This window comes from Sclerotinia sclerotiorum, genomic scaffold (genome assembly GCF_000146945.2).
Source record: "Sclerotinia sclerotiorum 1980 UF-70 scaffold_5 genomic scaffold, whole genome shotgun sequence".
Classification (NCBI taxonomy): domain Eukaryota; kingdom Fungi; phylum Ascomycota; class Leotiomycetes; order Helotiales; family Sclerotiniaceae; genus Sclerotinia; species Sclerotinia sclerotiorum.
Genome location: NW_001820831.1, coordinates 90,238 through 114,946, shown reverse-complemented (window position 1 = coordinate 114,946; position 24,709 = coordinate 90,238). Strand labels below are relative to the sequence as shown.

Below are 24,709 nucleotides of genomic sequence, written 5' to 3'. Positions count from 1 at the left end.
AGCATTAGTATAAGTAAATCCACACAAAATGCGCATTCCCCCATTACAACCCCGCATCCGCATCCACATCCAAATCAATAACGTCACTCGTACAACAACCCGTGAATATTCATCCCTCAAACCACGGCGACAGAGTAAACTCGGTCCTACTGTATCACTAGAACACGTATGTCCCATTTTCATCCTTATATACATATATAAGTAAGAAAAAGAAATTTAATTCAAAGAGTATTAGTTTCTTCAACGATCAAAAGCTCTCTCACTCTATAGACGTATCCTGCGCGATTGTCGACGGATTCCGGATGTGAAATCGAGGGATGAGACGAGGAGGTTTGTGAGGGATGATTTTGAGAGGAATAGGAATGTTACGGATTTGGTGGGTTTGAGTTTTTCATTTTCTCATTTCCTTTTTTGGGGGGGGGGGGGGGGGGAGGGAGCTAGGGGAAGGGAGGTCTTTTGTTGGGTTGAGGTTGAGATGGGTTCAGATGTATGGTTTGGCAATTCGAGGTGGCGTGAAAAGCTAATAGATGTATTCGGTGTAGTCGCAAATCAAGTATTTGATTGGGACGGGTAAAACGCAGTGGGAGGGGATGGAGAGGTATATTACCGGGATATGATGTAAGATGAAGGAAAGGAAAGGAAAGGAAAGAGGCTAGTAGCGATGTATAGGTTGGAAGAGGAGGATGGTTTGTACATGTATGCATTAGTGTGGAGCGGGTATGGCGTTTGGGGTTTAGGAAAATATGTTATTGTCCGTATATGGAGTGGAAAATATCTCAGATCATGGATACATAGGAGCATGTAGAACTGCAGAAAGCCCTACGTATTTTAATGGCTTGTGGAGTTTGTATGTATGTATTTTTCGGCTTGTGTATATGCAGAGATGATTCTTTACTCTCTAGCATAAGGTCTTTCCATCAACGCCACACCCTGTGTTCTAGCACTCCTCATATAGAGCGATACTCGTATCGTACATCCCAACTTTCACATCCGCTGGCACTCTAATATCCTCATAGTTATGCGCATTCCGTAATCCGCAATCTCGTAACCTATTCAATCCGAATCCCTCGTTTCATAGCTCTCCAACCCTAGTATTTCAGTCCCCTTATAGATTCAAAGCTCTATTTCCCCTGTCTCTGCTTGTGCTTGGGATTCAATGAACAAATGATATAAACATGTCCTTTCCCCGATTTTCCACCCTTTCTTCTAACACTCTGTGTTGTTACTGTATTAGCATTCATCCATTCATTCATTATCCACAATCGCAAACCAGCAAACTTTCCACTCCTTCACCCAAATTCCTTGACCCTTTAACCAATCCCACATCTACCGCTCTCCGCGCAACCCTAAACCCAAAATTCCCCAAAAGTAAAGTAAACACAAACAACATACCTTACACCCCTCACACAACTTCTTCACCGAACTCCTAACCTTCATCCCCCTAACCTGATCTGCACCCTTCCCACTCAATCCGCAACCCAAACCCTCCTTCGCCCTCTCCATCAAAGCCACCGTCGGCCTCTTAGCCATCTGCAACGAAGCAAAACATCTCGAACCAATCAACTGCGTATTTTGAACTCGTGCAAATGCCGGGAAAACCATTCGCGCTGTGCGGAGAAACATTGTTGAGGGTATCATCTTATTGGGTTCGTCTAGTATCTTTTGTATTTTGAGGGGTTGCGCTGATTGAATTGCGATTATTCCGAGACGGGTGGGTGTTGATATCACAGCGGAGGATTGATGATTTTGGAATGGCGCTAGTGATATCAATTGGATGGGGTGATGCACGGGCCAAGTATCCGGTGAGCCCTTTTGCTGGCTTTACTCCCGATGAGGTCGAGGTGAGATTTTTAAAGACAGAATCAATTTCTTGAAAGCCCTTTTAATGGAAACTCCTCTCGCGTCCGTTTCGTCCAAGATTTCAAAATCACGAGTTACAATCCCCAAACGAGTTAAGAAATATTATTCTTTGAATCAACAGCTCCTGACAAGCCTTTCACTTTAAAACTACAAGTCTACTCCCGGTCTAACAAGACCTCAAAAAAGATAGTAATACAACATCAATTACTATATAATATTATTCACTTAACTTAAGTGCTGTTGTTATCTCCTACCCTACTAACATATATAATAAAATTATATAACACCGAGGAAAAGAATATCATCAATAATATAACAAAATATTACACAATCTACTTTTTTATTCTTGCTCCTCAATCAACCAATTCATCACAAATTCTCAAATAATGTTATAAAGGTATCAATTTTTGTTTTGCTTATTTTCCCCTTCCCATATACCAAAAGCACTCCAAACACACCCACACCATTCATCCTTAAAATATATAAACAAAAATAAACTCTCCCCTCATCCACAAAGGACTAATATCACCACAGCACATCCAAGGTCAACATCCAACATCTAACATCCAACCCCTTAACTAGTATAACAGTACTTAGTAAAACAAGCCGTACACTCACTCGGCAACACCTGACCCGTCTTCTCCATAAACGCACAACCCAAACAAGTAGGCCAATCCTCATCATTACCCTGACTAGCAACCTCCACCCCATTGGCAATAACACCCGCAGTGGTAGATTTGGGATAGATTAATTGAGCCGTGGAGACATTACTTGCGTAGGAGAATTCTGCGTTGGGAAGATAAATAATAGTGATCTTAGAGGCATCACCACATCCGAAAAATGTAGCTCGCGTGTTGTAGCCTTGGGCGATGAAAGTGTCAGAGGGAGGAATGACAGGCATGCGTGTGAGGCCGTGTGCAAGAGCTTGTTGGTATGTGGTATAGATTTCGATTCCGCTGGGCCAGTTGGATGAAGTGTCTGCGCTGTTGTCGTTTACTATGATGGCGGAAATGTTGCGAGCGGGTTGAAGGAATGGGAAGATGGGGTTGTTTTGCTTGGCTTCTCCACCGTCGACCAAGCTCAAGTTTTCTTGTGCTGGGATGTCATCCACGGAGTTGATCTTGCCAGTTGATGAGGCGTAACCGTAAAATGGGTTCTTATAGGTAGCGTAAAGATCTTGAGTGGTCACCTCATGTACCCCGTCAAGGAATGCAGCAATATCTTGTGACGCGTCTGAAGAGCCATTGACGGGCGTTGGAACACTAAGACACACCTCATTAAAAAGGTTGCTTGAGGTTCCTAGAATATAGCCCAGATTATCGTAGTTTGTAGTACATGTTCCGGTTGGCACACCGTTTTTCAAAGTAGTGCCAAGATATTCAGTTGGTGTGAAAGCAGACACTTCGGCATCCCAAGAACCAAACTCATACGGAGAAGTCTCGTACATTGTAGCATTGGTTGCGGGTAAACATTGGCCGTCAAATGTCCTTACTCCCAAACTGGTGACGATTGGGAATGGGACTGCATGTGCGACAAAGTTTGAAAGTGTAGCGACTGAAGAGAAAGTCGTCGACTCGCCATCGTTTTCAATCAATTGGTAGGATAAAAGTCTTCCCCATGGATCAGTTAAAGTGGTATGAAAGCCAGCCTTTTCTTTTTCTTTGAGGTCTCCAACGATTTTGGCATAAGCTACCACAAATTCTAATCCATCAGGAGCGAAGAGTGAATCTTGGAATGCCGATTCCCAGAGATTATCTCGCAAATACGAGACTGTTGCATAGTTGCTTGCCGCGAGAGATGAAACGAACCATGATCCACCAGAAAGACCAGATTGGTAGGTTATAGCTTGGTAGAGACCACTGGTAGAGACATTACTATCACGCCCATCAAGACCTTGAACTACACCGGCGCTCTATTAAAGTTGTTAGTATTAGACAGGTTAAAGAGGTAGCTCTCGAGGATATTTGATTGCTGCATGAGACGCCGTAACTGAAAAGGTTAAGAATTGATAGGAATTACTTACACAGAGGAGAGATCGGTAACCTCCACCGCTGTGGGTAAGCGCGATCTGTGTGATATTAGTTATCTGGGGAAATGTGATCGAGGTAGTAATCATACGGTTGGCAAATTATCAGTACCAAATCCGGAGTTTGTTTTCTCCAACCACTATAAATTAAAATTAGTCAAAGTCCAATGTTCAAGCCTAGAGGATGGATATTGATCAATTATATTCTCTTGATCAACTATCCTGCAGGGAGAACTGTATATAAACTCTATTAGATCAAAAGGAGAATGAGGCTTCTTACCGCTTTCAAGGATACATCCGCAACAGCTTTCCTTGCTACTCTATAAGATTCCTCATTGTCTGAAAGACCATTTGCAGGCCTCACAAATGATTGTCCTGAGGGGCACGTCACAGAAGTGGGTGCATAGGAAGCACCAATTGCCTCTCCAGCCAGAAGTCCGACTAAAAATGATATTGGCCAAAACATTGTAATTATGATTCTTAAAACCTAGGGGAAGACTTGGATAGATCCTAGGGACGGATATTAAAAGCTAGGAATATATACGTGTATATATATATTCGAAAAAGATTAAAAGAGCGAGTGGAGAAAGGGAAAGTCTCCTTGGATCACAAAAGGCAAATGAAGGATGTGAATAACAATCAACAACCAGCTTATTGCATGGAGATTGGAGAATACTCGGAAGGGGGTGTTTATTTGTACCTGGACGGTCAACATGGCTTTGGTCGTAGACAAACTATATCTATGATCCATGTTCACCAAAGTTGGGGGTGGTACTGTACAACTGCCGGTACCTCGCCTGTTAATCAGTGGATGTACAGGAGTTACACTGCAAATGCTCCAATGGGTGGACTTCTCTGGAGCACACGCAGTGACACTTGAACTATACCAAAAGTCAATTGAGGATTTGACAGGGGTTGTCACGCCTTAAGCATGGTGTCAACGGTGGGAGCGTTGCCTCTCAGCCAGCACGAACCACACATGGCAGATTGCCATGGTAAAATGAGAAAGCCGGTGACAACTTGTGCACCGAGAACCACAAGAGTACGAATCCCATGAACGAGTTAGGAAGCTCAAGATGTTTCGTGATACCGATTAGGACGCATTCGCCAGAACCGATTAGGATACATTTCCGTCTGATGAAGGAAGGTGATGCGGAGGGAGCACGTCGGTACTCTGAAATAAAAGCACTACCGCGACTAGCTTGAAGCAAAGCCATCTCCGCGAATCAGGTACCTCGAGTCGCGCGCGTACAGCACAGCCTCTTTCCTAATTCGCTTCCTTCTGTTATTCAAATCAGATATACTAGGTAGATAGGTAACTAGGTAGGTACAAAGTAATCATTTAACTTCTGAAAATCCTGTATTGTAGGTACAGTAGTTGTATTTTTCCTATTCGCTTATGAATACCACCTTCTGGAAGGGAAAAAAATATTAATTTCCGAGTTGAAACTTTAAATATTCCGTAACTCCCCATTGATCTGCCTTTTATTTCTGAAACCCACTAGAATCGATGATTTCAATACTAAAGTCTTCTAGAGGCTTTTTTAGTGATTCTTCAGATGAACAATTATTTTTGCTATGAATCTTTGACGTTTCGTATTCTTATTTGTTGATTTGAGTTGATTCAACAGAGAAATATCATAAGAATCTGATTTTGTAAAATAGAAGACCAATTGCAAGTATCTAGATACTATTTTTCAATAATCTGTTCACTTCCTAAGAATGAACACGCTCGCTTAATAATCTCTCGTTTAACCCCGACAAACAAACGCAAGCCCGTATCATTTTAAGCCTAAGTTTTCCCGCTCGAATTAAGGTAAAACCAATCAATGGAACTCATCAAAATATATAATTAGATGAATCAAAACAAACTGGGTAATTTTATCCCCTCATTTCTCTAGTCCTCGGTATTTCCGGGGTATTTGCGTTATGATGACAGATACTAATCCCAAAGCAGTAAATGCTTATCATCAGTATGCCAATTTTATACAATACTCTTCCACTTTAATACTTGTTTTTCTTTTATATTTTGATATTGATAACACTATTCAATAGATAATAGATAGTCCAAACATTCCGCCCTCAGAGAAATCCGAAATTGTCCCTCTGAAAGACATTGTTCCCCCGAACAAGCCAATCTCGATATCAACAATCATGTCAGACAATTACGTAGGGGGTACAGCAAGAGGTACGTAAGTTACAAAAGAGTGAAGCCGGGGAAGCCGGGGAAGCCGGTCAATTAATTAATAGTAAGCTGCATCATCTGTATTCCCCGAAATAACAAGATCGACATACGTAGTAGTAGACATAGACAATGTCAGGCAATGTCAGGCAGGTAGGTAGCATTCGTATAACCATGCCATATAAACTCTGTAAACTATAAGGTATAAACTCACCAGATTCAACAAACACTAAACCCTTTTCCATCTATTATATCCAATACACTCTATTTCCGACTGGAAGACTCGGCACAATGTCCACTTGCTTTTGTAATCCAATCAGTCAATCATACGAGTATATATGCCCACGACCTTATTCCCTTGTCGAATTTATTGTATAGTGTATATTGAATCTGGTGACTTCAGTCTCATCAAAACATGCGAAACCACCTGTCGAAAGACATTAAAAATCACACGTGGTAGATTCCCCCGCCTCAGCCTGTGCTATCATCGCTATCAACCATCACCTTCTACATTTGGCTTGATAACTGGCGGAAGGATTTATAAACCCCAGCGCTTGTTCCTGAAAGTGGGATTGACCCCTGAGACAATGTAGCATTTCTTTCTTTTGGGTTCATGTTGAAGAATCCGCCGTGCATCATGCATGGAAAGTGTGCCTGATTTTGGATCCTGCAGAATTGGGCATGATATACCAAGGTCTAATAGATGATTCTATGCTAGTAGCATATTGAGATCAAAAAGAACCCGATCTATTTTATCAAAATCAACTTGTTGAACAACATTATGAGGATATTGCACAAATTTTCCATTTTGAATTAATAAAGTCACTGTCACATGTGTTTATTTTACAAGGGTCTTACGGCCAAATATTTTCCATGCTTCCTCCCGAATTCCAGACATGACAAAAGAAATGAAAATCCTAAACTGCTGTCGCCTCGTTTCCTTCACTGGCTGGCTTAGCAGCACCACCTTCGGATTTCTCAATGCTTTGCTCCTTGCTCTCATCAGCTTGCACTTCACGTTGTGCTGCCGGCTCCTTCTGAACATCAGACTCTGCTTTGCCGGCTGTTTGAGGATCAGAGCCCTCGACGTCAGGATGGGGTGGTGCAACTCCAGCTGCTGCTTCCTCTGGTGGATTAATCTCATTGCCTTGAGCATCCACCATGCGGGTTCTGGTTTCATATCTGGTTTTAAAGCTGACCTTCCCTTCGAGAGATTTTACAGCTTCAGGGTCAAGAATATTACCGTCTTGATCCCTGTATTCAACCTTCTCCTCTCGGGAAACAATGCTATGGCTAGCGACGGGGGCAGCTGGTGGTGGGGATACCAACCCTTCTGGTTTCCCTTCTGGTGCCCCTGATATATTCTCTTGGTTTAAAAGGGGTTTCTGCTCACCAGCCCCAGCCTGTGCTGGGACCTCAGCAGCATTAGTTGGAATTAATGGTGAATCAGTTTTGTGAACATCAGCATTTGCATTGACAGATTGAGTCGCATAATCAGAGTACTATGAAGATTAGCATATATTCATTGTGACAAACGAGGAGTTGTCATGACAAAATAGACACCGAACTTACATCATTCAAGAAGGTATTGCAGTCCCAGTCCCACTTCTCGAAAAGTTTAACCTTTTTGCAAGCCGATTGTGTCCATGGGTTACCATATGCCAACGGAGAGTAGAGAGCGAAAACAACAATGCTGAGTGTTAGGAAGATGATTGCGCCAAGTCTTCCAATCAAGGGGCGTTCGCGTAACCCAATACCAGGGACACGGGCAGTGATAAAATCGAAAGTCTGGCACAACGCAATGATGGCGAAGTAAAGTGCGGGGAAGTAGTGATGGAGGAAAAGCTGACGTTGCATCAGGTAGAATGGGAAATAATGGAAGGCCCATCCAAGAACAATGGTTCCGATTTCGTAGTCGAATCGCTTGAAAACTGGGTTGTCGTAGTCTCTGAAGCCTCTTTGCCAACGAAGAACAGCAAGACCTTTGAAGACCACAAAGATGACAACTGCAAGTGTCGAGCTCCACCAAATTACCGGGTTACCGATAAGGTAAATTTGGCGATTGTCCTTGCCCCAGAAATTAATACCCCGTCTGAGAATAGGCCAAGAGTCAGGACGTGAATCCCAAGCATGGGATTCAACTAAACCAGCATTCGTGTGCCACATGACCTTGTTCAGCTCCCAGAACTTGCCGAAGAAACCAGGGTTTCTGTAGTTAACTTTTTCTGCCTCGGCTCCAAGTTGAGGATGCTCATTCTGCTCAATATACCAAACACTGTTAGGAAGAGTTCCTCCCTTAGCACATGTGACCTCTTGCTGCTCCGAAGCCCACTCAGGGAGCTTGACTTTATGAGAGAACAAGACACATCCAGTCATTATGTGAACGAGTTTGAACTTGGTTTGAATTGTTCGTAAGCGAGTCTTGGCTATTTCTCCGTCAGACATCTTTTTGATGATCTCGACACGGAAAAAATCGTTAGCATCGCCTTCGAATCCTTCGTAGCCATACGCGGAAACCTCATTCTGCCAGTCAGCCTCGGTGACTGGTGGTCGAACATCGTGAGAGTGAAGTCGGCGATTTGTAGACTGATGGTACAACTTGATGATATCACCGTCTTTAATGTAATTTGGCTCTGATAAAGCATCCCAAGCTAGTGAACCATTGATTGGCTGACCATTGATATCGAGCGGCTGGGTTTGGTTCTCCAAGAGCCAGACGTTGTTCTCGTCCTTGTGGGGATACAAGGTGATCTGCTGTTGCTTGCTACCGGTAGGATACATGAGGTTATGGGAGTGTAGATATCCACCCTGAGTATTGTGGTGTCTAATGCTAACTCGACTTCCGAAGGCGACGTCGACGGGAACATCTTGCATGGACTTGGAGTTGAGAGTTGCTTGGAATTCAGAGCTCATGAATCCATCGCCATCTCCTGGGTTAACAAGGCATAGGAAATGAATACCAAACATAGCCATATAGAATGTTAGGGGGATGATAATAAGACAAAAGATTCGTGCCACAAGGTGCTTGGCAAAAATTCGCTATCATCGTCAGTATGTGATACTTTCGTAGGATTTAAAGATACTTACTGGTGTGACCGTTCTTGCATCCCCAAGCAACACCCATAGTTGCAGTACAGTAAGACTACCGACCCAAGCAATTGTGAAAAGTCCAACCCATTTGACACTGGCGGTCGCACCCAAACCTAGACCTGTCATAATCAACCAAAACCACCAGCTCAATTGAAAGGCCTTCGTAGGTCCTTGTTCATGTTGGTTCGTAAATGAGGTGAACGCAAGCGCAGTAAAAGCGGTCATGATCATAAGAGGAGAGTCGAGAAGAATTAAGCGTGCCTGGGTAAGTAATCCGTTTTCTGTTAAAAAAAAGTTAGGCTGAATGTTCAGATGGTATGCTCGAAAGATCAACGCACCAAATACGATCAATCCAGCTCCCATGGCGGATGTCATGGTTCTGCAACCTGCGGCCTTGAGAGTTAAGAACATTGTAGGAACCAAAAGTATGCCGCAAATAGCTGGCAATAATCTCATAGCGACATATGGTACACCTGGTTCTACATAATCCTTTCCGATATCTTTGAAGTCAAATTCTCCATCAAATCCAGCCAAGAATCCCGCAAGTGTTATCAATAGCTTTGCCAAAGGAGGATGTACATCCATAAAGAATTTACCCTTTATGTATTTCGAGGCAAAACCGCCAAAGCTAAGATAACAAATGTGAGCGTTTATTCTGGTGATAGAAGCCAATTATATCATAAAAACTTACTGGACTTCATCAAACACCACACTGCTGGGTTGGTAAATCCTGAAGAGTCTCACAACAGCTCCCAAGAGTGTTAGGAGGATCATGACCTGATAGTCAGAGCCAGGTAGGAGGAAGACATCTCGATCTTCAACACCTTCAGAGGTATAATCTGTTGGCTTTTTGGTAACAGGTTGCCTTGAAGGGCTCTTTGAGCCTCTTGCGGGATCCGCGTGCACGGATTTTCCACTACGTGCCATTGTGTACTTCAGATAAAAATCAAGAAGCTCTGTATATTGTTAAAGAGCTTCTAAAAGCCCAGTCTCCCTAAGAATGAACCAGTAAGCTCGAATTAATCGAATGACCGGAAAGAATGTAAAGAAAAGAAATGATGAAGATTCAAAGGTACGACATTGAGGTTTGGAGGACAAGTCGCCTGTTGGTTATTATTGAGAAGTGTGTCGTAAGGGGGAACTTTTTGGAAGGGGCCAGGTATGGTTTAGAGTGACGCGAGTAGTAGCCTCTTCTATAAATAACATTACCAAATCTATTAATTCTTCAGCCTCAGCCTTTTAACATAACAGTAAGTCTACACTTGGATTGAATATAAGTACTACAAGTTACATGGAATTTATTTAAATTCTTATGATTATCAAATAGCTAAAGCTACATGTGTATCTATTAAGGATTTTTGGAAAAGCTTCACATGTTAAAAGTTAAATGTGCCATGCATCCTAAAACATCAGGTGGAACTCACCGTAAGGCTGAACATGAACTTTACCTAGGTGTACCTCTAGTGATATAGATGCTCTGTGTAACGATCTCCAACTTCCGTACGAAGATCAACCATGGATTTCATTAATTAAAGAAGATACCGGTATGAACTTGAAATACATGTTACATGAAAACTATGTTTGTTAGTTCTCTACGGATAACTTGTATTGGAGGATTTTCAATTATCACCAGGTCTCCCATTACACAAGACACAATTCATATCAAAACCAAAAAGTTGTCTTTAGGTATAACATGAGAGTCCAATGCACCGGATAACCCCTCCCACTTATGTACAGCTCTGTCTGGTCTTGCAACCATCCCGCCCCAATCTGTATTTTGTTCCTCTGATCTAATATCCATCCTTACCCCACTTGTTGTATTTCTCGTGTAGTTCCTGGAGGCAACATTAGCATACAGCTGGAGAATACAATAACCCAGCAAACTCCAGTGACATCACATTGTGTGAGCCGGGAGGATGCGGCTCTTGGTGATCGTGAAAGAAAAGACATCAAAGATAATCCTACCTTTGGCAAGTTAACATTGGGAACAATGACGCTGTGCAATGCGCTAGGTGCCTCCTTTGGTGGATTTCTTGGGTCACCAGCTGGATGATATTTGTATTTGAAGTCCTGTCTAGCGGCATCGCCTTTGGTGCCATTTGCCTGCCATGGCATGGTGCCAGGAGCGATGCTCACTTTTTCTTCTGATGTGGCCGAAGTGGGTTTACTACCTAATGGTAAAGTCAATTCTTATCCTCAATGCTTGTTGAGATAAATGATCTCACCGAAGTAGTAACCCGCCAAACCGAAGGCACCAGCCATGACACCGAAAAGAACCTGTAGAGATCGAACGTTAGCAGAATCTTCAAGATGCATTCAAAGCAAAAACCACATAGCAGTATGGTAGAAGCAGGTGCAGCCTGCGCTTCACTCACGTAAAGTTCCGGATCTCTTTTTGCGCCCTTGTTAAGGACGTGGCCATCAGCGGATTTTGCTGCGGACTTGCCCATTTGCGCCGCCGCTCTTGCTGCTGCTTGTGCTGACATTTTGAAATAGTAGGATTGACGGTATATCGCGGGTGAGCAATTATCCTTTCAAAGTGGAACGATGTGATTTCGAGGTGTTTGGCGGGAAGATGGATGTTCACATCGATTATGTCATCAACATCACGTGTAAGATTCCAAATTTTTCCAAATCTTGATTGAAGGATCTCCCAAACCAAATATAGACAGACATCACAGACATTGATTGACCTCAACTTACGGCTACGAGGTACGTGGGTAGGAAGGAAGTGATGTTCGTCAAGGTTGGATATTTTCTTTTCATTTCTCTGCAAACAAAAGGGAATTACCTAGTAAGTCAAATTGGGAATATCAATGACCAGGTACGAGTAGGTCCTAAGATATTTCCCATTCAAATCACCTTGTCCTGTCCATAAATCTTCATTTCCCATTTCCTATTCGGTCTAGCTGTGGTTGGACTTCTGGGAAATACAACATAACATCACGGGCCGGCATCACAACCTTTTCTTCCCGTCACACACCAACCCAAGAACTCGTGCGGTAAATTGATTTATTTTCTTCTTCACACGCCTCACTTTATTACAATACAATATGTATGTAATGCTTGAACCCTACTATTAGATCTAAACTCAAGATCCAATTCTCACTCTCCTTAAATAACCTTTATACTTTTTTTATTCAATAATTACAAATTACAATCACAAAATTACCTTCTACAATTCCTCATCTCATTCATCACTCACCACCAGATATTAATAGACAATTGTCGAGGCGCCCTTTCACCAACTTCTTCAAATTGCACGACCTTCACTCGTACTATTGTGTGACCAACGACCGTGGCTGGTGATATGAAAAAGCAGAGAAATTATTTTGAAGGGTCGATTTTAATATAACGAAATGACTTCCCGGGACAATTCTCCGTCCAAATTCCTTCATTCCACAGATAACGAAAACCATACATTCCCCAACCCACACCTTGCGCCTTCAGATTTAGGAGATGGAGTCAGCGTTTTATCATCGCGAATGACCGACATAGCTTCAGAAGATGGAGACAATATAGATACCTTTTCCGATCCAGTTTCACACGGTCGCCGATTAAGCCAACGTCATAGCATACAGACTGGAGATGGAACCTCAAGGCCAGGTACGGGAGTCACGGCTATTTCTTCCAGAGGAACTTTTGGTCAAGCTGCCTCGTCTCGCAGAGGTTATATCCCAGGAATGATTGCTCAACGGGGCTCCACCGCAGGACGACCCGTAAGCTCTATCACGAAAACTCACGTACCGTCTTTAAGTTCTCATGCTTTCTTTCGCCCGATGAGCTCTCAGAGGCTTCAAGCGCAACGTGCAGGATCTCGGCCAGTAACGTTAGTACAACAAGGATTTGGTGAGGATGGGTCTTTGGGTGGTGGAAGTGTAAGGCAGAGCCTGAATTCAAATTTTACCATACCACATCAAATCATCACTGAAGATGCAGATCTACCACCGCCGCCATCTAGAGGGACAGAAGTGACAGAGCCTGGGACAGTAGATATAGGTACTACAAACACAAGTCCTATACATGACCATGCGGCCGAAAGCTTCACAGAGAGTGTCCGGCCCCTTCAAAAAGGTCTAGCGAACACAAAAGGGCTGAGTGTGAATATCGATAAGGGTTACAAGAACGGCAGCTCGACTCCAAAATCTCCGCGATCTTTCCATTCAAATTTCCTGATGCCGGCGAGGAACGACGGGCCTGCTGGAAGCGTTAGTCCTAGCCGCAGCAATCAAGGCCGCGAAAAGCTCTCGTCTGTCGCTTCTTCCCCAGGCTTCAACCCCGCAGATGCGCAACAAAGGAATAAACAGACTCCAGACCTTGGTAAAAACCATCAATATTTTACTGGCAATACAGTATTTTTCTGGGGAGGTCGACTACAGAATACTCGATATAGACCTATCAACATTGCCACTGGATTGTTCGTTCTTGTTCCATCAACCCTCTTTTACGTCTTCTCGGCCCCATTCCTATGGCATCATGTTTCGCCCGCGGTACCGATTTTGTTCGCCTATGTTTTTTACATCTGCATGTCCTCTTTTATACATGCCTCAGTGTCTGATCCCGGAGTATGTATCAGTCTCACTTTCTGCAAGGTCATTTTGATTAAAGCTAACATTTTCTAGATCCTACCACGAAATATACACCCAATGCCACCAGCAGATGAGAATGAAGATCCGCTCCGACTAGCTCCACCCCAAAATGATTGGACTATGATCAAATCGGCTAAATCTAGTACGGCTGCAATGGAAGTACCTACGAAATACTGTAAGACTTGCAACATCTGGCGACCACCCAGAGGACACCATTGTCGCGTTTGTGACAATTGTATTGAGACCCAGGATCACCATTGCGTTTGGCTAAATAATTGTGTTGGGCGTCGAAACTACCGATACTTTTTCACATTTGTAACTTCGGGTACAATTCTTGGAACATTCCTCTTCAGTGCAAGTATAGCACAAATTATAGTTTACGGACATCAACAGGGCATTTCATTCGGTGCCTCAATTAATCATTGGAGAGTTCCTTTCGCAATGTTCATTTATGGTCTCCTCGCTACCCCGTATCCATTCGCACTGATGATGTATCATTTCTTTCTCATGGGCCGAGGCGAGACAACACGTGAATATCTCAATTCACATAAATTCATCAAGAAAGATCGCCATCGTCCTTTCACCCAAGGAAGTGTTGTTAGCAATTGGATTGCTGTACTTTGCCGCCCACGACCTCCAACGTACTTAAGTTTCAAACAAAAATACGAGGAGGGCGATCAACGATTTGGCGAGCGAAGGGGAAGGCGAACTTCTCTTACAAAGGGATTTCAGCGGGGAGGAAACAATATGGAAATGGAAAACGTTCATATCCCGGAAGGAGAAGGTTTTCAAGGTCCTACAGCTTTGAGACCGACGACTTGAGGAGTTGATGTATATTTGGCTGGGTGTTTGGGAGGGGAATTCTTTTTTTGCTTTTTAAGTGTACCACTGACGTTAGATACCTTTTTCTTTGCACATTTTATATTACCATGGTGAGATCATACTTGTATCTAATATTGTATTATTTTTGGGAGAAAATATATAAGAGAGGAATATAAGAGGAGATGATAATATTACAAAAATCATCAAATCGTAGTCACTGCAGGCGGTGTTCAACGATATAGATGAGAGAATAGGAGAGTTTTCGAATGGAAGCCTGAGAGGATATAGTAATCATTACCTACTTTCTCTTGAGGGACGAGGAGAATGGGCACTAGCACAAGAGATGGAAAAGAGGGAGGAAAGAAAGATTGAAATGAAAAAATAGTCGAGATATTTGAGATGGCCGTTTTCGTAAGAATACATTATTTAAATACTTAGGTACTTACTTAAATGTCATTTTATCTATTTACTCGAGTACTGGTTTGAAGCTGTTTGAATTGAATTGAAAGTGATGGAATGGGATGAATGATCTTAGGAGGTATTTGGTGGTTCGTGTAGTGTAATTAATATAGTATATATTGCCGTATCGAGATGATATAAAATGAGATAACTCTTTTCTTTTCTTTTTGTATAAATAATACATTAAAGTATAATATTATATTATTGTAATGTAATAAAGTAAAATAAAATAAGTTTTATATAATATATGTATAAACTTATTAATCTTCAAGTTTAAACTTTTTAAAATATACTAATAATAAAAAATATGTTATATGTTACGTCGGACTCCATAAGCCCATTACCACGTGATTCAATCACGTGATGAACCCTACATAATATGCACGGAAAACAAAGGTCCAACATATTCTTAGGTCCAGAACCTTTCGGGGTCCTAAAGGTCTATATAGTCAGGACGGATTTCCTTTGTATAGAGCTTCGTGCTCAAAATCAATCATTTAGTATACTCTACTATTAGTTATGAATTACATATCATTATTGTCATTACTTAAATCCCTGCTTGACGCCTAGTCATAAACCGCTTCGAGAGCCTAGAGCACTTCCACGTGATCTAGACGGCAAATCTCGTAACAGAAGTCCATCATGATTATATAGACATTCGTACTATACATCCCATCGCCTCCTATTATGTCCCACTGCCTGTAGTTGAGTGATTCTAGGTGGGACAATATTGGGTCATGTGACCATAAGCTTAGTCACCTGAGTAGCTCTTAGGATTGGTCGTAACATATATATTATAAAATCATTATAGAATTTTATAACGTGGTTTATCATTAACCGGAACATATCAGTAACCGGAACACTTTTACCTCAATTACCACCTCTCAACTTTAACATGTGTTAAATCCATATTCAACCTTTCAAATCAATATGCAAGAGTCGCAAATTAATCTAGCCATTCAAGCTATTGCTTCATCCAAAAAACTAAGTGTGCGAAGAGCTGCTAAAATCTATAATATACCGCATACTACCCTTATCTACAGAATAGCTGGTCGAATGCCGAAAGCTGGATCTCGATCAATACATTGTAAAATGATGGAATTAGAGGAGAAATCGCTTTTTCAATATATAATTGATATGGACGAGAGAGGGTTTAGTCCTCGAATAAGTGATGTGGAAGATATAGCGAATTATATACTCGAAACACGGGGTGCGAAGAAGGTTGGAAAGCTCTGGGCTTATCGCTTTGTGAAACGATATACAGAATTAAAGATGTGTTTTAATCGCGTTTATGACTTTCAAAGAGCTCTCTACGAAGATTCAGAGCTTATTGAAAGATGGTTTCGATTAGTATCGAATATGCGGGCCAAATATGGTATTCTAGACTGCGATTTCTACAACTTCGATGAGACAGGCTTTATGATGGGACAAATATCACCATATATAGTAGTTACTAAAGCTGATCGATATGGAAAAAGCAAAGCTATACAGCCAGGCAATCGGGAATGGGTTACAGTGATTATTTGTATTGATGGAGAAGGTTATAATATACCTTTGTTTTTGATAGTAAAAGGCGAATACCATCTTTCAAATTGGTATACCGAAGACGATTTACTATACGATTGACTTATTAAACCTACTACTAATGGATGGACAGATAATGAGATAGGTTTTGAATGAATTAAGCACTTCAACAAACATACTGAAAGTAGGAAAGTGAATAGATATCGAATGCTAGTGCTTGATGGGTATGAAAGTCATAAATCACCAGCATTTCAGGAATACTGCAAGGAACACAACATTATATTACTTAGTTTGCTACCTCATTCTTCGCATTTAACTCAACCACTCGATATCGGTTGTTTTGGTCCTTTAAAGCGTTTATATAATCGACAAATCGAGAACTTTATCAAGGCGTATATCACTCATATTACCAAAACCGAATTCTTTCAAGCCTTCAAAACTGCATATATCGAAGCAATATCTATATCAAATAGTAAAGCTGGGTTCCGCGGAGCTGGGCTAATCCCATTTAATCCGGAAATTGTACTTTCAAAGCTAGATATTCGAATAAGAACTCCATCAAATAGATCAATATCAGCCGATCCTGATATATAGCAATCTCAAACACCTCACAATCCAATTGAAGCTCTTTCCCAATCCACTTTAGTGAAAAGTCGTATTGCTCGACATCAAGGGAACTCACCTACTCTAATATTTGAAACAATTGCAGCTTTAGCTAAGGGTACAGAGCTCCTAGCTTATGCGAATACGCTTTTAACTACTGAGGTTCATAATCTCCGCAAAGCAAATGAAGCACTTAGTAAACGCCAGAAAGCTAGAAAAGCTTTAATACGAAAAAGAGGAGCACTTTCAATAGAAGATAGGCATGGTATATTAGAACAAGAGAATGTAGAAGATCAGATACGACGCGACGAATATACAAATGATGGTTCTTCAGCAAGGAGGCAAGCTACTATACAACGATGTAGCAAATGCGGTAGTACTTTACATAATGCACGAACTTGTCAGTTCAATCCAGCATTAGTTGATCTTTAGATTGTATATAATTCAATCCTAATTTATGGTGTTGTTGTAATTTTATTTTAATGGAATGTGGGTAATTGAGGTAAAAGTGTTCCGGTTACTGATATGTTCCGGTTACTGATAAACCACGTTATATAATTGTTACGAGGTTTGCCGTCTAGATCACGTGGAAGTGCTCTAGGCTCTCGAAGTGGTTTATGACTAGGCGTCAAGCAGGGATTTAAGTAATGACAATAATGCAATTCGTAACTAATAGTAGGGTATACTAAATGATTGATCTTGAGCACGAAGCTCTATACAAAGGAAATCCATCTTGATTATATAGACCTTCGTGCCTCCTTAAAAAAACCGATGGCTATGAGCCCGACAAATCGATCACCGCAAAGCCGATCTCGATTTGTCGGTTTCTTCATCATGTGATCAAGAACGTGACCTATGTTACTGTCCGACGTAACAATATACAACACCATCTATTGAAAGTCATTACAACAAAACTAAAACTAAAAAAAAAGAGTATCTACTAAAAATACATAAAACCTCTTTAAAAAAAAACCATCCTCCCGATAGAATCTTCCCGCTCTTATTTTACAAGGAAAACTAATAAGACATAGCAGAAAAGACTGCCATCGTGAAAAAAAGGAAATCCCAAAAAAGAGGAAAACAAAATCCTCCCCCAAAGATTTTGCGGCGCTCGCGAGAGCTAACGTTGTATCCATCCCATTCCATATCCTATCCTCCTATCCTATTTCCATACCATCCTATCCCAAATTTATAAACCGTGTATCCTTCCAAGATACCGAGATAGTTGTGACGCCTCACACCTCCGGGTCACGTGGCATGCCCCGTTTGTATTTAATCATAGGAAAACTCTCTACTCTTGTTTTCCTTCTTCTTTTCTCCTTAGCTTAGTATTTTCTAATACAAGATACTTTACCCAGTATTCTTGAGTGTGACAATAGTAATCCCCAAAAAGGGGATAAGGGAAAAAAAAGCAAAAGCAAAGGCAATGCTCTAAAAAAACTCGCTCGCTAGGTAACCAAGTCAAAGACTTCAACTTCCCAAAAGATAATTAAAAATAAATAATAGATGGATCCAACCCAAAAGGAGAGAGAAAAAATGCCGAAAGGAAAAAAAAAAAACGTTGATGATACATTCGTCGTATCCTGACAAAGTACAGGAGAGGACAAAAAGGACGGGGTCCAAAAACATCAGCTTAGGTTCCAGCTCCCAGCTCCAGCTCCAGCTCGTTTAGCCTAGCCTAGTCGAAGAGAATAGAGTCATCTCTACACTTGTCGGAAATTTGTTACATGCCGTCGTACATGATCTTGGGCATGGTCCAAATTTGATCGGTGATGAGTAATGATGACTCTCATCTATTTCGAATCGGAGAAAAGCGAATTGATGAAAGAGACTAGAGATGAGTCGAAAGGGGAAGGTAGCCTAAGTGCTGAACGGGTCGATTATGCTGAGTGATGTGATGTTTTTGTTGTGTGCTGAGCCACTTTCAAAGACTTGGTGATGTGGGATTTGGTACTCGGTACGTGCTGAGATCCCTTCCCCGTGCAAAGTAGATCCATCTGGAGGGGCTGAAGTGAACCTAATTGATGGGATTGGATTGATGGATTGATGCTGAAATTGAACAATTGGTAGACTTCGATTGGAGAGAGCAAGGCTAAGAATGGGCTATTTGGTATTTTGAAGATTTTTTGTTTTTGGATGTGATTTTTCGTTTCGTTTCGTTTCGTTCGGTGAAGTTTGTGAAAGTTGATGAAAGTCGGTGATGCCTGATGGGAAATACGGATCATGAAATTGAGGTGCGCTCGTGATCCAAATTTGGAGGTTTGAGATTTTTGACTACATGGCGAAGTATGAGATTTCTATTGGTAGGAATTTGATTAGCTTCATTTGCTTTTTTGATTTCTTTTTTATCTTCATAAGATATTTTTGGACTTTTGCATTTCTGCTTCTTTGCCCTTCTACCCCTTTGCACTTGTTTGCTTATTTCTTCATCAGAATTGGGCAATCCTGGGGCATTTTAGGGTAAAGAGGGCGAGAAGGGCGAAAGGGGCGGTGCGAAAAGGGGCATTTAGTGGTAGGTGGTAGTGGGAGGTTGTGGTGGGTTGTAATAGTGGTAGGTTGCAGTGGCTGGTGAAATGTGAATGTGAAATGCGAAGATGAATGTGAATGAATATGTGATAAGGGTCGCTTATCTGGTCACAAGTAAAAACAGAAAGCCTGTACTGTGACGCAGTGTACCGCTTCGGCTGCATTTTCCCAACCTTGCGACATCTTGCAGCTCTCATCTACTCATGGACCACTCAGAATCTAATAAAAGACCAGGGCTTTGAGTCTGAGACTTGCCTGCACTTGCCCAAGGTTCCAGCCTCGTCTCGTTGGTCCCGATACTTTTGTGCTCAATTGTCTGCATTGGGAAATGCGACTGGGTACCAAATGAATTGGGAATGATGATGATGATGATTGAAATGAGGATATACTCACGTTGAGGCCATTGTAGATTCCACCTGGCATTGGGAGGATGGATGGGTATTTAGTGGTCATCATCATCGTTGTCTTTTGGGTGGCTTCTGAAGGCCATGATGGTGTCTGCAGAGTAATGGTTAGCAATGTTGAGATGTATACAATTGAGCATCCTAGAAGCCATAACTGCCGAGGAGGATCTCGTGAACAAGGTATTTGACATACTGGAGATTGGGAAGGATTCGGTAGACATTTTGGTGGTGGGTGTTTGGTTGTTGGTGTTGGTTGGTATTGATGTTGTGTTGGTATTGATATTATGTTGGTGTTGGAGTTGTATGTGAGGGTATTCGATGACAGTGAATATAAGAATGAGTTTAAGATGTAGAGTGATAACTTTAAGAGGAAGTTGGGATGTGAGGAAGTTTATATCAGATATTGGATTCTGTTGGAAATGCTGAAACAAAAATGAATTGGGTGAGAGGGGACTGGGGGTTTAAGTATCTTGAGGTTCATAGATTTAATGTATTTCAGTCTTTTCGACCAGATATCATAAATATATTATTATACATAGCAGCAACATGCAAAACACCTGCACAGGGCCATGCTTGGATAGTGGCTGAGAACCCCATGGTAGATCGGTGTCTATGTTGAGATAGGGTGTGAATATTTTGCATGGAGGGCCATCAAGGCTGCCTTGTCGATTTCCAGGCACAAGGGAAACTAGCAGAGCACAAATACTCAGCATCGTCATAAGTATGACTGAGGGAGGGAATCAGGTAGGTAGTCAGGTATCAGGTATCAGGCATTAGGTATCAGATAGTCCGGTAGTCAAAGCTGCGAGAAACGAAACTCTACATTTCCATTTTACAGGGGGCTCGGCGTTGACGAACTTGTGCAAAAAGGTTTCCAATTTGAGTCTTTGGGAAACATCTGGAACCTTGGAACTTTGGAACTTGGGAACCCATGCAACCCTGGCAACCTTGCAACCTTCCGATCTTGCGATTTTGCGACCTTTACTAAACTCAGACTGTAACGACACAACTCAAAAAGGTCCCGGGTTATGAACCTTGGTGCTTCTCTGACACTTTAGCGATTAACTGCCTGACGCCCATTCAAGGTGGGCGAGTTGACTTTACAGGGGGGCTATAGGCGCTCCTTAGCCTATCATTATTTCCATTCAGCTCCATCGCCACTGTTCGCCCCATGTGTTTTGGTAACCATTTACTCCCGTATGTTAAAATTATAGCCACAATGCGGCGGCTGCTCTGACTCTTAATTCGTAACCAGGGTCTATTTACTGTGTAGGGATGTGGGATGTGGGATATGGGATATAATGAAAGGGTACGTAGATATCGTACGTGTGAGGAAGGAAAAGTACCGTCCGTATACCTGGAGCCTTGGATGAGATCAGGCATGACATGAGATACAACGTTGACGAAAACGGAAATCGGAAACATTTAATCATTCTATTTGCAGGGGAAGAAGTGTGTGAATTGTATGGTAGAGTCATTATTGTATGGATGGATGGATTGATTCATGGATTGTGGATGGGATGGAACGGGGCCCAAATGGAATACCTACTCCTAACTACAGCCAGCACCTACAATTGAAGCAACCCCAATGGTCTGTCTGTCTCCAAGACAATCTCCCAAAGCAGAAAGAAAACAGCAGAATCAGAAAGCAAAACCAAGTCTCACTCCGATTATTGGACAATTGAAAATCCAAATTAGGGAACCATTTAAATAGATTCTTTTTACAAATTGTTCTAGAAACATGTAAATCTATGGTTACTTATTACTATACTGGGTATTACGGTGGACTATCTGAGTGCCAGGCACGGTTTCTAAACCAGATTCATCAGCTTATAGAGTTTCCACCCTCCAAACTAGGATAGAGATGACTAGGAATGGAAGTAGGAATGGCAGTGGGAATGGGAATGGGAATGGGAATGGGAATTGGAACTGGAACTAGAACGAGAACTGGAACTATGACTGGGACATTTTGCCATCTACTTTTGAACGAGGCGAGCAAACGAGAATTATGACAATATCAGTAATCTCCTATTTTATCTCACAAATCTTGGTAGATCGAATGAGGTTTCGCATTTATCATTATGTTCCTAGACCCTTTTAGACCCTGTTAAAACCCTTTTTAGATGTTCGCTCGTTCATTCCTTTCCCTTTTTAGATTTCTTCTTGTCATGATTTGGGGATTACAATTTGTATGGTTAGGATTCTATAATTCTCTAATTCTGAGGTTCCACCGGCGTCTACAGTACCGCTAGCCCGCATGGATTGAACATGAAGCCATCCGCCATCCATTATCATCCACCATCTAACTCTCCATGCAAATCCATGAACCCTTTTTCACTTTGCCAATTCCTTGTCGGTCGGGCTTTAGCTTCAATTTACTCTTTCCATACCTTCTCGTATCCTCCGACCGAGGAAGACCGGGCAATTCTTACTCACATTCCATTACCAACTGTAACCTTGTCTAATCTAAACTACATTGCACAGCATAGGTTAAAGGTTAGACGAAGCAATCCGATCTTCCCTTCCCGCCTTATGGTGTTCCGTGGGGGCGGGTTGTCAATGAGATTCTCCAAGTATCACAACCTGTTTGTCAAATGAAGCCATCTGCTGTACGTACCCGTAGAACATCTTTCGGTGCAGTACATACACACATACACATCAGCAAGTACCTAGGTACCTTTCGTAGGCCGCGCCCCGAAATGCATAGAAAAATGGTACAGAAGAAAAAAAGAAGGTATCATGAGGATTACGCCCTTCTCCAGCTGCACAGCATTTTTGCGTGATTATTGTGATACACCTCCTCATATTTGGTGATCATACCGGCGATCATCTCGGTGAAAAGTAGCCATGCCATGCCTCTTCGTATGCTGATTGATGTACACATCGCATGCAACAGTAGTAATTTTGGTATTTCAGTCCCTCAGCATTGTCATCGCCGCAACAACACATCAATTGAGGATATCAGGAGTTCAGCAGTTCCTGGAAAATCCCATAAGGCAAGGTTACTCACCGAACAATGACACAGCATCTCATGCAGGGTCGACCGACACTAGAAGAAATGATAATGGCAAAACACAGCCTACCAAGCATTTACCATACACCAGCATTTACCAGCACCACATAACATGCAATGTAGTACTACCGCGATGGGGGTGGGTTCCTACGGCTTGGGCTGACATGACAAGGTTAACACGTTTTTACGCTCCTGTGAATGCGGCATCGACGTCACATTTCATTCGTAAACATCCCCCTTTTTTTTTTAACAATACTGATTCTTTGGTTCCTGCATCCAAAGGCTTCCATTCATACTTCCCCGGCATGACTAACGGATAAACGGACACATCCATCTTACATCGACATCTTACATCTTACATATTGTACAAAACCCTCATCACATTCACCCATACTTGCAAATCCACAAATCCCACTCGTTTTTTTGCCCAGCTCAGCCTTACGTGATGCGATGCCATGCCATGCGACGCGATATTATTTTTACTATCATATCACAACTAACTGCCACACCACCACCACATTCCCACATCAAACCCCAAGAACCGGATGACATAAGATATTCTTTCTATTTCCAGATAGGAGAACTCAGAACTCTCAGCCCATTCACATTATCCTTACGTTAATTAGTTAATATTATATTCTAAAAATTACATTTATTATTTACGGCATGTACTATGATACTTACCGACGCAAAACAAACAGGAATATATAGAAATAAACCCAATTTCCTCAAAGGATATTCCCTGTCCGGTACCGGTACCAGAATCCGAATGTGCCTTATGTTCTGTCTGTCTGTCCGTCTGTCTATCTATCTGCCAATGTGTAAATAAACCGGCTCTTTTCTTTTCTTTACCTTCCCCCTTCCTTCCCCTTCCCCTAGGTGTTCCTCCCGCAAACCGTTATATGCATGCATGCGTGCATCTTCTAGGTATATGAGAATCTGAGGGTTGCGGGTTGCGGGTTACTTTCTATGTACGTACGTAGCTACAACACGGCACTGAGCACTTGCCACTCGGACTTTTGATGCGTGCGTGTTCTCGGCCTTGTTTTGTTTCCGTTTCTGTTTATAGTTTATGGTTTATACTTTCTTCAATGAATGGCCTCTAGATCTCTGTTCCGGAATCAATCCCTATGTGATCAATGTGCCGTCAATCGATATCATGCATTGATGTTTTTAACTTTTCGGTGCGGTGCGGTTGAACTATCTATGGGTTGGGTAGGTCCTAGACCTTTCTATCTATCTATATACATGGCAATGGATCAGTGTATCAATGACCAAGAGGTCCCGACTCCAGAACTGCAATCCCGGTATCCGACGCGGCGGTGGATACATACGTACATCTCGAAAGAAGTACAGTTAGTGTACGTACATACATACGGGAAGGAAGGAACATGAATGAATGAATGAACATTGACTAGGTAGGTCCGAGTCCGTTATACTTCCGTGGAATTACGGATGTAAGTACTAGGTAAAGTACTAGGAAAATAAGTACTAGGTAAGTATACTATACTATACTAACTATACTATTCACTATACTAAACTAAACTATTCTTAACCCAAGCTAATCAACCCCTTGATCTTCTTCTCCTTCTTTTCTTCTTCTTTTCTCCT

General features: G+C 41.9%; 10 protein-coding genes across 10 annotated transcripts; 4 read left to right on the top strand and 6 right to left on the bottom strand.

The window, feature by feature from the left end:
* Positions 1–28: 28 nt before the first annotated feature.
* On the top strand, positions 29–617 carry SS1G_04032 (predicted protein; the record flags this gene model as incomplete). Its single annotated transcript, XM_001594175.1, has 3 exons — positions 29–166; positions 236–376; positions 543–617. 3 exons carry the CDS (start codon positions 29–31, stop codon positions 615–617), a joined length of 354 nt encoding a protein of 117 aa, XP_001594225.1.
* Positions 618–1,121: 504 nt separating this feature from the next.
* SS1G_04031 (predicted protein) lies at positions 1,122–1,623 on the bottom strand (the record flags this gene model as incomplete). Its single annotated transcript, XM_001594174.1, has 2 exons — positions 1,122–1,214; positions 1,393–1,623. 2 exons carry the CDS (start codon positions 1,621–1,623, stop codon positions 1,122–1,124), a joined length of 324 nt encoding a protein of 107 aa, XP_001594224.1.
* Positions 1,624–2,434: 811 nt separating this feature from the next.
* Positions 2,435–4,352, bottom strand: SS1G_04030 (lysophospholipase; the record flags this gene model as incomplete). Its single annotated transcript, XM_001594173.1, has 4 exons — positions 2,435–3,772; positions 3,884–3,928; positions 3,979–4,026; positions 4,167–4,352. 4 exons carry the CDS (start codon positions 4,350–4,352, stop codon positions 2,435–2,437), a joined length of 1,617 nt encoding a protein of 538 aa, XP_001594223.1.
* Positions 4,353–4,686: 334 nt separating this feature from the next.
* On the bottom strand, positions 4,687–5,103 carry SS1G_04029 (predicted protein; the record flags this gene model as incomplete). The annotated part of the gene is made up of 2 exons (XM_001594172.1): positions 4,687–4,767; positions 4,861–5,103. 2 exons carry the CDS (start codon positions 5,101–5,103, stop codon positions 4,687–4,689), a joined length of 324 nt encoding a protein of 107 aa, XP_001594222.1.
* A 715-nt stretch (positions 5,104–5,818) lies between these two features.
* Positions 5,819–6,512, top strand: SS1G_04028 (predicted protein; the record flags this gene model as incomplete). Its single annotated transcript, XM_001594171.1, has 4 exons — positions 5,819–5,859; positions 5,953–6,074; positions 6,186–6,221; positions 6,472–6,512. 4 exons carry the CDS (start codon positions 5,819–5,821, stop codon positions 6,510–6,512), a joined length of 240 nt encoding a protein of 79 aa, XP_001594221.1.
* A 473-nt stretch (positions 6,513–6,985) lies between these two features.
* Positions 6,986–10,085, bottom strand: SS1G_04027 (hypothetical protein; the record flags this gene model as incomplete). Its single annotated transcript, XM_001594170.1, has 5 exons — positions 6,986–7,570; positions 7,641–9,107; positions 9,156–9,439; positions 9,497–9,786; positions 9,850–10,085. 5 exons carry the CDS (start codon positions 10,083–10,085, stop codon positions 6,986–6,988), a joined length of 2,862 nt encoding a protein of 953 aa, XP_001594220.1.
* An 863-nt stretch (positions 10,086–10,948) lies between these two features.
* On the bottom strand, positions 10,949–11,644 carry SS1G_04026 (hypothetical protein; the record flags this gene model as incomplete). The annotated part of the gene is made up of 4 exons (XM_001594169.1): positions 10,949–10,993; positions 11,124–11,329; positions 11,384–11,435; positions 11,534–11,644. 4 exons carry the CDS (start codon positions 11,642–11,644, stop codon positions 10,949–10,951), a joined length of 414 nt encoding a protein of 137 aa, XP_001594219.1.
* A 2,040-nt stretch (positions 11,645–13,684) lies between these two features.
* SS1G_04025 (hypothetical protein) lies at positions 13,685–14,569 on the top strand (the record flags this gene model as incomplete). The annotated part of the gene is made up of 2 exons (XM_001594168.1): positions 13,685–13,723; positions 13,781–14,569. 2 exons carry the CDS (start codon positions 13,685–13,687, stop codon positions 14,567–14,569), a joined length of 828 nt encoding a protein of 275 aa, XP_001594218.1.
* A 1,389-nt stretch (positions 14,570–15,958) lies between these two features.
* SS1G_04024 (hypothetical protein) lies at positions 15,959–16,654 on the top strand (the record flags this gene model as incomplete). The annotated part of the gene is made up of 1 exon (XM_001594167.1): positions 15,959–16,654. The coding sequence occupies one exon, from the start codon at positions 15,959–15,961 to the stop codon at positions 16,652–16,654; it is 696 nt and encodes a 231-aa protein (XP_001594217.1).
* A 4,204-nt stretch (positions 16,655–20,858) lies between these two features.
* Positions 20,859–21,468, bottom strand: SS1G_04023 (predicted protein; the record flags this gene model as incomplete). Its single annotated transcript, XM_001594166.1, has 2 exons — positions 20,859–21,080; positions 21,412–21,468. 2 exons carry the CDS (start codon positions 21,466–21,468, stop codon positions 20,859–20,861), a joined length of 279 nt encoding a protein of 92 aa, XP_001594216.1.
* Between the last annotated feature and the right edge of the window lie 3,241 nt (positions 21,469–24,709).